The following is a 12,981-nucleotide window of genomic DNA, read 5'->3' as shown; positions in this document are numbered from 1 at the left end:
ATGTAGACCAGGTGTATTGCACATGGCCTACCTAGCCAGCTCTGTATTAATTCAGCTGCAGTGGACCCAGATAGACCTTTTGGGGAAGCTGAACCAACAGCCCACATACTTTATACCAGTGTCTAATCCCATTCTGGCTTCCTTTTTGTCTGCTAAAGCCTTTGTTTTCTCTGTATAAACATGCTCAAAAACTCTCTCTTTTCTATTCATACTATGACACAGTTTACAAACGAAGGAGGAAGAAAGGGTCTCTTTTTTCATTAACCGTTTGGTTAACTGTTATTTAGATGTGTGGTTTCAGTTTAATAACGTGTTGTATTCTTTAAACATCTTTTGTAGTGCCTCAGGGTTCAGACCCATTTCACTGGTTTTTCAGGAAGTTTTATCTGAGCTGAAATCTTTGAGCACAGCAAAGGGGAAAAACATGTTTTACTGCTTCCAAAAAATGGGATTTTTTTTGCATTCAGACAGTGTTTGGAATTGCAATTCCCAGTTGATAAATGAAATACCAACTGGGTTCATTACTTTTTGAATGCACATGCAAAGGCCTGCTCATTTATTTATGTATTACAAAGAGCGGAGCTTTGGGTTTTACTTAATTCAGAGCTTTTTAGATTTTATATTTCTCTATCTCTCTCTCTATATATATTCTTTCCAGAAAGCAATACTCTTTTAAAACTTCCCACCAAAGCAGTGTTATCTCATTGTGCTATTTTCTGTTTCCCTGCAAACTCCCATTCACCCTGTCTATTTTGAGATCCTACTAATATTGCAGCACAAAGTCGTGCCAATCTATAGACCTCAGCTTATGTCAAAGTAATGCTTGGTTTAGCCACTTATGATCTTAATAAAAGAGCGATGTAATTTGCAACTTGCAATCTCTGAAAGGTGAATAGTAATGTCTTGGGTGGGTGGGGGGAGGGGGGGTTGTTCTGATATAGTTCCCAAACAGAGTGGCACCTCATTATGCTGATTGCCAATTGTGTGTATGGCGGTGGGGAAAATAAGAGGGTTTGAGCGATAGGCCTATGTCATTTCTGTCTATGAGACACAGACTGAATATGCATGACAAAGGTGACTTTTGTGATCAGCACATGACAAGTATTCACCATAAATGAAAAATCTAGTATTGGAAAACGGATTTGTTTGTTTTTCCTTTGAAAAACACTATCACTGTGCACAGCAATATGCAGTAAAATATAATTTGTCCCATAATGGTTCATGTAAGCCTTAAAAAGTGGTCAAATGTTACCCTGCAAAAATAAAGCTGAGAAAATTGGTAGCTTTACAGGCTTCATTATCCTCCACTTCGCTTAACCCATTCAAACATTAACGTCATGGCCTAGAATTTAAATTCAGAAATGCAAATCTGACCTCTCCCACAATGGACAGTGTCCCACCCTGTCAGGGCGTGGTCTTCGACAGGGGGGTGGGGGCAGAAAGCATGCAGTGAAGTTTTCAAACTGCACAGGCAAACAAAAGTGATTTGCCAAACAGGAAGCCGGGAAATAACCTTGGAAGAACAGCGGTGTACTGATTGTGTCTGGGAACAGATCACAGCATTTGCCAGACAGATTATAATTAAGCAGTAGCGTTAGAACTCATGAGTAAAGTAGCTTTCTTTGGCTGTTAAGCGTCTTGTTTTATGCACTTGTCTTTGCGCGTTTTAGTGCCATGAATTAGGATACACCGGCTCAGGTGTATCGGTGGTAAAATTGAGGTCCCGGTGTTTGGAGTTAAAGTCATTGATTAATCTGATTTATTGTGTCAGAGCACAAAGCCTTGTCTGCTTCATCTAGAGCGCCCGCCCATTGGGCTTTCTGCGGAGCGATAGTGGGAGATTGATTATAGTCTCCGGGATTTGCCGTGGAGCCAGAGCCTGCTTGGACTGCGATTTGCTCTCTCATCAGTGAAAGAGGAAAATCCTAGCAAGGAACTATTTCACATTCTATTTCACACTCTCAGATCCCCTGTACACATTTAGCCGGCTGTCTATGATCCGGTTTTTATAATACGCGCAAGTCACGCCGGCACTTTCGTCTTTTTACCGTGGAGGATGAGAGAGTGAATCGCCTCCGCAGTCTCGGATGCGTAGTAAAGGGGGAGTGGGTTGGGTCGCCTAGGCGCCTGGCATACTCACACGACGTCAGCGATAAAAAGCAAGATAGGTGTTGTAGATATAGGTGAGGGGGGAAGCAGCACCTGAGGCTTTTTTAATCAGGAGGACACCGAAGAGGTTAGCCGGACACTGACAACCCGCCGGACTCACGGCTGACTCACAGGATTGGACTCTCAAGACAGGCACCGACCGCTTTTGTCGCCCGGGATTCGTACTTGTTTCTCCTTCATGACCAGCACTTAACCACACTGTCAAGCCCGACCAGACACCCCTCCTCCTCTGAAGGGAATATTACAAGTGAATCTGCGGGGCAACACACAATGGCAACCGATGCGCTCCTTCTTGTCTGTGCGCTCCTTGGTAAGTCCTCTAAAGAAGCTTTCAGCTTTCATCCTTCCTGTAATTTCCCCCTCTCTGTTTACATTAAGGTGGCACACCTGTATGACACATGTAGCCCACATTTTAGTTGGGAGAAGTAGGCTACATCAATAATCACTGCAATAATGACAGGTGTGTGTGTGTGTGGCCTGTGAATTAATTTTATTTTAGGTCTTTCAGCTCTTTGAAATCTGAGATTGTGTGTGTGTGTGTGTGTGTTGAACTAGGTTAATGAGATATTTAGACTTCCAGTCACAGATTAACCCTATACAGTCTGACCTCCTGTGTTCATGAGCTCATCATATGGACAACCTGCTATTTAGTTAACCCCCACACATATACAGAAGCCTACACACACACCTACACACCAACACACCTCGCTCACACATCACCAAAATCTCAGGCAATGTAGTGATCCATGGGTGTGAAGACACATTGAAGCCACTGCAAGTTATTTCTCACACATTTGTAACTTACCTGCAATTCATTATAGCCGATATAGTGCCGATGACACTCAGTGACACATACAAACACTCATACGATCATGATTGCTGACACACACATACACCCACATCCTGCCTGTGATTTATCCCAAACAAACACCAGATGGCTTTTCTTTTCCTGGATGGGGAGGCCTGTCAGCATTGCTGGGGGACAGAAGAGGGGGGCGGGAGTGGGAGTGGAAGTCAGCCCGCTGGAGGCCCCCATTTGGCCAAGAGGATTACCAGTCTGTGCCTTGCCTCACGTCTCCTTTCAGCGCATCAGAAGTCACTCTTCTCACTGGGATTGGGGGATGCAAATGACTTTTCCCAACAAAAACGTGACTACAAGACTACATACAGTCACAATACAGATCTAATCTACAGTGTAGACTAGATAACGAAGGGTTTTTATATTACATAATATCATATGGTTATTATTCGGTAAGCAGTTTAAGGTGGTAAAGAACATTTCAGGTGTTATGAAAGAGAGGTTTTACGTGATGTCTCAGTGTTGGCAGAAACCACAAGAGGACTAGGGATACTTTCAAAATGCTGGTATGTTCCAAGTATTAGGCTGGCAATTCTCCTACATGTTATATGCTGCAAATAAATCCTCCCAGTGCAAGATAATTTGGTGATTGACAGAAAATACATTGGCAACAATTTGGATAATCTTTTTATTTTTATTTTTTTTGGAAGCAAACATGACAAAAGTTTCTGCTTCTAGCGTCAGACATCAAGTATTTGGTGATAGTGGGTGTACTATCTTTGGGGCCGGACTGTTACTCAGACAAAACAATACATTTGAAGACGTGACATTGGGCTCGGGGACCTTGTGGGTGTAACAAACACACAGTTTTTCAGCAAAATTTAGTGTTATCAATCAAAATATGTCATTGACGGGAATCGTGTAGATTGTATACAGTTATTTTTCCTTCAGACTTTTGGTGTGTTAAGATGATCTTAACACACACAGGTTAAGGGCAAAAGGCTGATCTGGTATCACTAAAGGATACAACTATGCACCAGTAATGCAACATTGGTGCTAGTGTATAAATATATATGCATGGCAATATATTGTCATATCAATTGTTTATCCTTTCCTACTGTTCATGTACAAACATCTTTTACATGAGTTGTGCTTGTGTCGGTCTTTTATAAGTGATCCGCTGTCTGATTGGGCCTCATGAGTCAGCTGGTACATGTGTTTGCACTTGCATTTTGTTTGGAAAGGAGAATAAAATAATGTTGAGTGACAGCCGCGTTAGACGGAAGCTGTATCAGTCACTGTTACACCCAGAGGTGCCACTTATATCAGGGTTATATCTGCTGCTGTGTTTTCAACCAGGTGTGAGAGGTTTATGCGCAGTGCACGTGCTTATTTGTGGCATCAGGGTATATGATATAAAGCATATCAAAAGAATTTACCGAAGGAACAAACGTTTATTAGCTTTACACACTTGATGTCTTCCTTTCCCCATGCAGAGAGTGAGAAAGATGTCATGCTTTTTGTATGGTGAAACAGTGTGCTTATTTTAGGGTGTTCTTCTGTTTGTGCGAGAGTGTGTTTTGAAATGGGGAGCCAACCTAAAGTAGCAGCCCAGTTTACATAACTAAATTAAAATGTAATATGTGCGAGGCTGGCTGGTGTAATGCTTGAGTAGTTTCCATTTACTGGGCTGACAGGAGAGCAGCCTCCAGTTGCCCAGGTTTAGATGAGCTGCCACTGGTCCTGTTTATAAGCTGGTCTCAGAGCAGCTTCACAGAAGAAGATCTTAAAGCCTATGTCTGACAAGATGCACATTCTGCCACCTGCAGCTCAGCTATTCACACAATCGTGTGTTTGTGGGTTGGTGTGGGGGTGTGTGTGTGTGTGTGAGTGGGGGGGGGGGGGGGGGGGGGGGGGGGGGGGGGGTTATTATTATTCAGTGTGCCGATGTGCTGCAGCAATCGGCACAATCTCATACTTATTATTATTTCTCATTCTCCACCTTCCGCCACATTTTTGTCCCGCTACTAGTCACGGAATGTTGCCAACACGTGCACACAAAATACATCCCAACGTATGGAATGATGATGATGATCTGGAATGGTGTGCTAGCTGTTTTCCAAGAGATTTGCCACGGGTTTTTCACGAAATCACCAAAAAAATTTCTCATTCACTTTAATGGGAAATCTTCGGGAAATCGCTTAACATTGCTCAAAACATAACTTTTTTGAAACAAATTGCTCTCCCGCCTACACTTTTCAGTCTTTCTACATCATGGTTGGTCAATTATAGGAAATCTTGAGCCGGTCGCAGACATGCACAACAACTATGGAGTCCATCGGATGTGAACTTTTGGCTCTGTTCATACCAACTACCAATAGAAAACATTGAAAAAAAAATGGATTCTTCACTGAGGAAATCACCATAGCAACAATTCTGAAAAAACACACCTATCATGACTTTTCCCTGGAGGCCGTGTTGTCCTCTCTTTGCAGGACATGTCAAACAGCAGAGTAAAGTTATCTCAGATCAGCTGTTACTAATGATATTAACTATATACCTGTGGTGACGATGGCCTTTACTCAACCATTGTTGAATGACTTTAGCTACATGTACTGCTACAGAAGTAGGAGAAGAAAAGGAAAGGACAAAAGGAGAGAAATAAAGGAGAGAAGATGATGAAAAGAGAAAAGGTGTCATTTGACAGCTAACATGATGTCATGATGGACCAACTGACTGACTTCAGGCCTCAACACTAACAGATGTTTTTACAAAGACGAGACATGAAGAGAGGAGTAGGACAAGAAGGAAGAAGAAGAAGTGTTATTTGTCAGCTAACATGATGTCACGATGGACCATACCTACCAGACTCCATATAAATGAACTCCATGTCATTTTAGCTACTTCATAGTTGTTCCTGGGAAACAGGTCTTAAACATGTTTTTAAAAGGGTCGATCTCTGATGGGTTCAGACACTTAACACTTTCCCCTTTAAAATACACTGTTTTTATTTAAAATTTTAACAAAACTGGGGTGATATATATTGTATTGCTAAGGCTCGCCTCCCTAAATCCACCAGACTCCATGTGAATGAACAGTAATTTTAGCGTTGTATTACACATTTTATTCAAAGTCTACAAAAAACAAATAAAACAGTAAAAAGCTGTTTTTGGTCTTCGCTACACTTATCCAACCATCACAACTCTAGTGTTGGTAGAAATAAAGACATACTTTACCAATTTACATGTGAAAATATGTTGGCTCTATAAACGCTGAAACTCATAGCGGTTTCTGGGAAACAGAAAGGGATTAAATAGATTTTTAAAAGGTCTATCTCTGAAGGGTTAAGACATATAACACTTTTATTATTTTTCTTTTTATTGTTATCATGGTAAAACATTTGCGGAATTTTCTAATTATTAACTTAATTCATCTGCAAAATCTTTTTGTCAGATGGTTGGCAGTAAGGCAGTAAGGATAGGAAACATGTTGAATGAATAACTAATTCATTCAGTTTGGCTGAAAGTGGGGTGTGGAAGTGGGAGTGGCCACTATTTTAAAAGGAACACAATGTAACCAATAGACTTGCATAGAATTATGCTGACAGCTGCATTTTCATTTAATAATTGAGTTTACTATTTTCTAAATCCCACTAGCATTTCAATTTTTTACTTTTTTCCCCCCCAATCCATCCGTTGGTTTCCATTTATTTTTTAGGGCTTGGTAAGGTATTAGTAGACTTTAAACATGCATTATGTCTGCATTCAAATTTGTTATTTATTAATATTGTGAGGAAAGTCAGTTCAGACTTTTAAAATCAACATTTTAGCTCAATGGCTTAACTGCTTGTAAACTGGAATTATAAAAATATGCAGCAGGCTACATGTTTACTGTGATGAGCAATATACAGCTCCATACAGACATACATGTATAAGTGACAACCTGATGTGACAGTGACTTCCTCCGCAGTACCAAACAAAATATCCATTCAGCAGTGGTATAAGTATACATGCTTTTTAAGAAAATACAACACTGGTATGATCATGTTAAAAACATCTGGTTTCTCCTTCAGTCTTATGTTTTCGTGAGAGTTTTGATGCTATTTTATATCAGAGGTCAGAATAGATGTAGTATCCTGGCTGATCACAGTGCAATCAATTGAAAAGAGAAAAGTTTTAAGTAGTTAAAGTAACACCATCAAACTTTGAGTACAAAGCTGGCCCTCATTAATTGGAATAATCAAACAACATCAAGGTACTTAAGAGCTAATTTCCATTTTAGGCATAACTATTGCCTTTTTCCTCCAAAACATTGTGCCATGGAAGAAAGGCAGCACTTATAGCCACTTAAGTATAGATTTCATTGTCCATTTGCTGCTGAAGATTGTTACAAATGCTTAAAGTGGTTAGAGATTGAAGAATCTAATTTATTTGTTTTTGTGTTATGTCAATAAAATATGTGGTTTTGATAAGAAGGAAATCTATAATTAACAGTGAAAGAAACCTGGGACATGACAATGACAACTGTATGAAGTTCCCTTTTTACCTTCTTGTTTTTTGATATTATGATGCAAGTTTAAGGAAAATTTGAGAAGCCACATTGTTTGCAAAATTAAAGGACTTCAACTACTTAGGGGCTGAAAAAGAAAACAAAATAGATATATGTGTGTCATTATTTCCATGGAAATTTTATGGTCATGGGAATGTTGACGTCAACTCACAGGCATTTCAAACTTTGTCAAGATTCAAAGATTGCTATGCCACACCCTGATGCCCACCAAAGCATATTCTATGTCCCAAATATAAATGGCAGCTGGAGGCTCCCACCCCAAAATGACAGGGATTTTAGCTTGTGTGTGGTCAAGCAAATGCATCTTCTTGAGTCAGCTGTTGCCACACTGGGAATGCTTTCCATATGTTTGTAAGCCTCAGCTGACACAACAGAGACTGCAGTCTAGACAGTTAGGAAAAATGCAATAACTCACTGTCTAGCTGTTTGTATAACTGACATAGCTATGTATATACTACGGAAAAGTTTGGCATGTGTTCATGTGATTGTCCCAAGTTTTGTCATCCATTATTTTGTCCTGTTGTTTGCACCAGAAACAGAGGACCTACTTCTCTTTGTGTGGGGAAATGCGGACTCGTGCTGCTGTCTGATTGCAGTGCTGTTTGCTCCTCTTAGTATTTTCGGTACCGGCTACGTTCTGTAGTTGCACTCACGCTTGTATGCATCATAAGCACTAGACACACATCTTTGTGTATACCCCTGACAAGATGCTTTTTGTGCTATTGTTTTATTCATATCATAACATTGTTGACTGAACTGACAGGAAAGAAACAATGCAAACGCAAAAACAAGACTGTCAGCTTGGTTATCATCCAGCAATTGCGTGTTAGGTTTCAGTAAATATTCATTAAAGGGATAGGCAACAGAAACACAGGCCATGCGTTGGTCCGTTTCAGGATTCAGATGTCCAGTTATGGTCATGGATCTATAGAGCTGGGTGAAGGCCATGGGATTGTGCTTGTGGACTTTGTTGCATGGTGCACCCAAAGGTAAGTCAAATACTGGTTACTAGTGTGTCTACGGGGCAAGTAATTGCCATGTCATACAGACTTCACAGTCTGCTACAGAAACTCACACCCAACTACCACTGCAGTTTCACTACAACCCTTTTGTTCTTTGTTATCAGTTCTATGTTTCCTACCTTCTTTGACCGCTCAAAGGTGAAAAGTTGGTGTGAACGAAAGAAAGGATCTTTTCCTTTTATGATGCTTTCTGAAGCAATTAAGAACAATTTGAGATTGAAATTACTTTTCTGCAAGCAGAGCAATAAAACAAAAAGTGTAGTTAGTGGGGAATAATCACAGCTTGTCTTCTCATGCAACGTCTTGTTATTTTAATGATGATCCTCCCCCGTGACCCAGATCTGAGCTGTAGTTTCTCTTCAATTCACATGGGTAAATAAGTGACTGTGTGAAGTGAAGCAAAGTTCTTAAGGGAGACTTCCTTTCTGCCACAATGAATTAGGAAAGTGGCTTGAGCCGGTGCAGAGGCACCGTCTGCTTTGTGTCACATGGTGACTCTGCAGTAGCACCTCTGGTTTTACTGTCAGGATTGTCCCACATCACAACTCCCTGCCGGGATCGCATGGCTGTGCCTGCACACCTCGTCACGCCTGAGATTGTATCTAATCTGTTTTGTGATAACAACCCAACAACAACCCTTAAACCATTCAGTTTGTAAACCGGTTTCTTAAAGTGTTCTTTTGGGCTGATTTGCATGTATCTCTGCCTCTCCTCACTCAAACATTACTCCAGCTGCGTCCCCCTCCTCCAGTGAATGGCCTCTGACCTCCCTCCCCCACTCTTTTCTAAACAATGCTATGCCCAGCCCACCTCCTCTTCAAAGAGAACTAATTAAAAAGCTGCCCTCAAGAGTGATCTCAACCAGATATTTTCATTGTCCTTACTAAGAATCTGCGTTTAACAGCCACATCTTCCTTGGACTGTCTATGAACACCTTCCTTGCCCGTTAAAAGACCAACCCAGCCGCCTTTTTTGTCTTGGGATTTGTACTGCTCATCCCCCCTCTGCTGTTCTGTGTTGGGAGTGATGATGACTGGTCGGCAAGAAAATTCCACTTTACTCGTAGACACACACACACAAACACCCAGAAGCACACACAGCACTCTGAGCTTGCGGTCTTGCGGTGCAGCAACACTCCCCTGTGCCATGCTTGATCCTCCATACTGGTGGGATAAACACCAGGCCGCGTAACTATGGTGACTGCTCCCCACCTGCACACTGCCGATCCATATGCAGTGGCACGCGCTCAGCTCTGTGTGCACGTCTAAAAGTGTGTGAGCACATGAATAAATGTCCACATGTGCACAGGATTTTTTTTCACTTTTAGAATTCCTCTTATGCAATGATGAAGAGCACTTTACTCACTTCACTATTACGTTTTGGTAATGTGCGTCTTGTGCTTAACACCTTGTGTCTTGTGTGTGTGTGTGTGTGTGTGTGTGTGTCTAATTAATTATGCATAAAATAATTTATTTACAAGGGCATGTTTTAATGGCTGAAAGGCAAAATGACTGACAATAGCAGAAAAAAGTCTGTTTGAAGTAGACTAATTAATAGTTAATTAGTTTCCTTTCCAATCTGCAGCTTAATACGCAAACGTGGGAACTGATAGCAAGCTGCCAGTCATACAAAAACGAACCACTGTACATAAAGTAGATACAGCTGTCGGGCTTAATTGTGCACAAGCGCAAGATGGATAATGACTGAAGATAGCTGAGTGTTTTTATAGCCCCACATTCTTTTACAATTAACGAAAACATTCAGTCGACTCTGCTGTAACAGTGTGACAGGAAATTATGAGTCTAGGTTTATTTATTTTTTTAATTAGTTGAGCTTTTGTTTTGTGTTCCTTATGTTTTGTTTGGGGTGGATTTGAGACCACAGTGCTTTGCCATGCAAACAGGGTTTGAAAGGGAGGGTTGAGGTTGGTTAGGACTGGGGGTTGGGGAGCTGAGGTTAGTTGGGTAGCAGGTGTCATTACAGAGTTAATGGATTTGGCGAAGGGACTAAATTGGAGCACTTAATGTACCGGAAGAGTGTGTGTTTGTACGTGTGTGTCTGAAATGAATGAACCACTTTGACAACTATGCCTCTGACCCCTTTGTCTCGCACAGTAATATAATTCAAAATTAACAGTATGGGCTAATGGTGGGACTCTCTATTAAAGGATAATGGCACTTTTAGCTACCTAAACAATTCTGTGTCTCTCACAGACTGAAGTGTAACCATCTTTCACAATGTAAATGCTAACCAAGCTCCCAGTGACCCACATAATTGTAGATTTGACAAGATGATATGCAGTGGTAACTATATAATTGAAACTTTTATATAATTGTTTTGGATATCTTTGACTTGATGTTCTCCAAAATGTTAAAACATGGACTGCAAGTTTAAGAATTGCTTCTTTGTCGAGTGCCTTCAATTTGTATTCACATTTTTTTAATAAGAGGAAAACCCCTTGAGATGTATCATTTCGTTTTTGAGGGGACCTCAAGAAAAACATACGTAACAAACACATACATACTGACAGACAAAGCTCTCCATCACACCAACAACACCCATGTCCTTCCAGTTCCAACTCTTAGATATTAGACAATAAACAGTTTCTTGTTTTATATGGACAGTTTGAAAGTTTTAAAATAAATATATATATATATATATATATATATATATATATATATATATATATATATATATATATATATATATATATATATACGTGTATATATATGTGTGTATATATATGTATATATATATATATATATATATACGTGTATATATATGTGTGTATATATATGTGTATATATATATGTATATATATGTATATATGTATGTATATATATATATGTGTGTGTACTCTATATATGCAGTATATCAAACATGAGGAAAACAGTTGCAGCTTATATAGAAAGAATTGAGAAGAGACATCTTAAACTGGTTATAATCACTGCTTTTATTCAGTGATCTATGTGGTAGAGTTAAAAAGCAAGATGAAAGGGGCATTCATGAGGAAAGTGATGGAGAGAATGATTACTTCCTGTATACAGTACTGTATTTTTTTTTTTTTTGCAGCTCTTGAGGGATTGCTCAAATTGTAACTGCTGGGTTGAGTGAAATTCACATGTTCATAGCACAGCATAATTGTCAACCCTTCATTTGATTTATGAATAATTGATACAGCTTGTGTGCCTGCCATTGCGCTGCCGGATGACTATAGGCGTTATACAGTCCAATGAGTTAATCTCAAACACAGTTTTTCACTGTGGTGAGAGAGTTAAGAGAGACATTGCTACTAAGCTGCAGTTTCTCACTGTCTTTCTTGCTGCCTGTCTGTCTTTGAATTATTTATTCAATATAGGGCTGGTAAGGAACTGCATTTAAGTACACACACATTTTCAGGCTTTAATTATATTTATTTGTCAAGGATGTTTCTGTAGCTGCGCCATATGTTTTTATGGTGTAGTACTGTTGCAAAGCAAAGTAGCAGAGGCATGTAATCATTATCTAACAAAGTCCCAAGTTAATCACGTTTACGTTCCATCACGTTCATGTTGAGGGACAGAGTGATAAAACATATGGAATTTTAAAACGGTAGCTTTACTGGATGACAAGGAATATATTTAGTCTGACATCACAGATGATAATTGTGATTGAAATTGTTTGACAATTATTTAAAAGGTTCAGAGAATCAGTGCATGATGATGATGATCCATTTCAAAAGATCACTCAGGATGAAACAATAAAACTCAAAAGCTGTTTTTCCAACGTGGTCAATCTGGAAAGCAAAGCAGCTGAGGGTGTAGGAGGGAGTATGAAGATGCAGCTGTTAACAGAGAAGGATGGATTATTATTAGTTCCTTGTTGTTGAATCTATCCACAAATACTACCAGCAACAGAGATAGATAGGAGAAAAAATGTAATAGCCCGCATGGAAAAATCCCATTTCTGCTATGCAAGCACCGCCCCTATGCTTACTTACATATAATGTGTGTAATGACCACAGACACCTACAGCATACAGTGACACAGACCTATGAATTAGTCCTAAAACCTCCCCCATTGCTTCCTACGTGCTCTCACCAGCTGTTATGAGCAACAGCGCAGGTGGGGGTATGACTGTTGTAGCCCAGGGGGCCCATAAATTAGGACTAGTTAGCATAGTGAGAGCAGAGGACAGCAAGACCCAGGTGTGACACAAAGCAGGAGTCCTAGTAAAGAGTTTTAGACACTAGACATTGATTTGAGTCACAAAAATTAAGACTTAAGACAAGTTGACATGGACTCGACAACGAACTTGACTTCCTAAATGGCATGAGACATAGTGAAATCATTGTCTGTTCGGTGTGTATATACAGTGGGTACGGAAAGTATTCAGACCCCTTTACATTTTTCACTCTTTGTTTCATTGCAGCCTTTTTCCAAA

The 12,981-nt window shown here is 40.0% G+C and overlaps 1 protein-coding gene across 1 annotated transcript in view; it reads left to right on the top strand.

Annotated features, from left to right (window-relative positions):
- The first annotated feature begins 1,487 nt into the window (after positions 1-1,487).
- Positions 1,488-12,981, top strand: part of igsf3 (immunoglobulin superfamily, member 3) — a 64,786-nt gene continuing 53,292 nt past the window's right edge. The window contains exon 1 of the mRNA XM_034884594.1: positions 1,488-2,479. Within this exon, the coding sequence (XP_034740485.1) occupies positions 2,440-2,479 (40 nt within the window). The 5' untranslated portion in view covers positions 1,488-2,439. The remainder of the gene's footprint in view (positions 2,480-12,981) is intronic.

This window comes from Etheostoma cragini, chromosome 11, assembly GCF_013103735.1.
Source record: "Etheostoma cragini isolate CJK2018 chromosome 11, CSU_Ecrag_1.0, whole genome shotgun sequence".
NCBI lineage: Eukaryota > Metazoa > Chordata > Actinopteri > Perciformes > Percidae > Etheostoma > Etheostoma cragini.
This window is presented reverse-complemented; position numbering and strand designations above follow the sequence as displayed.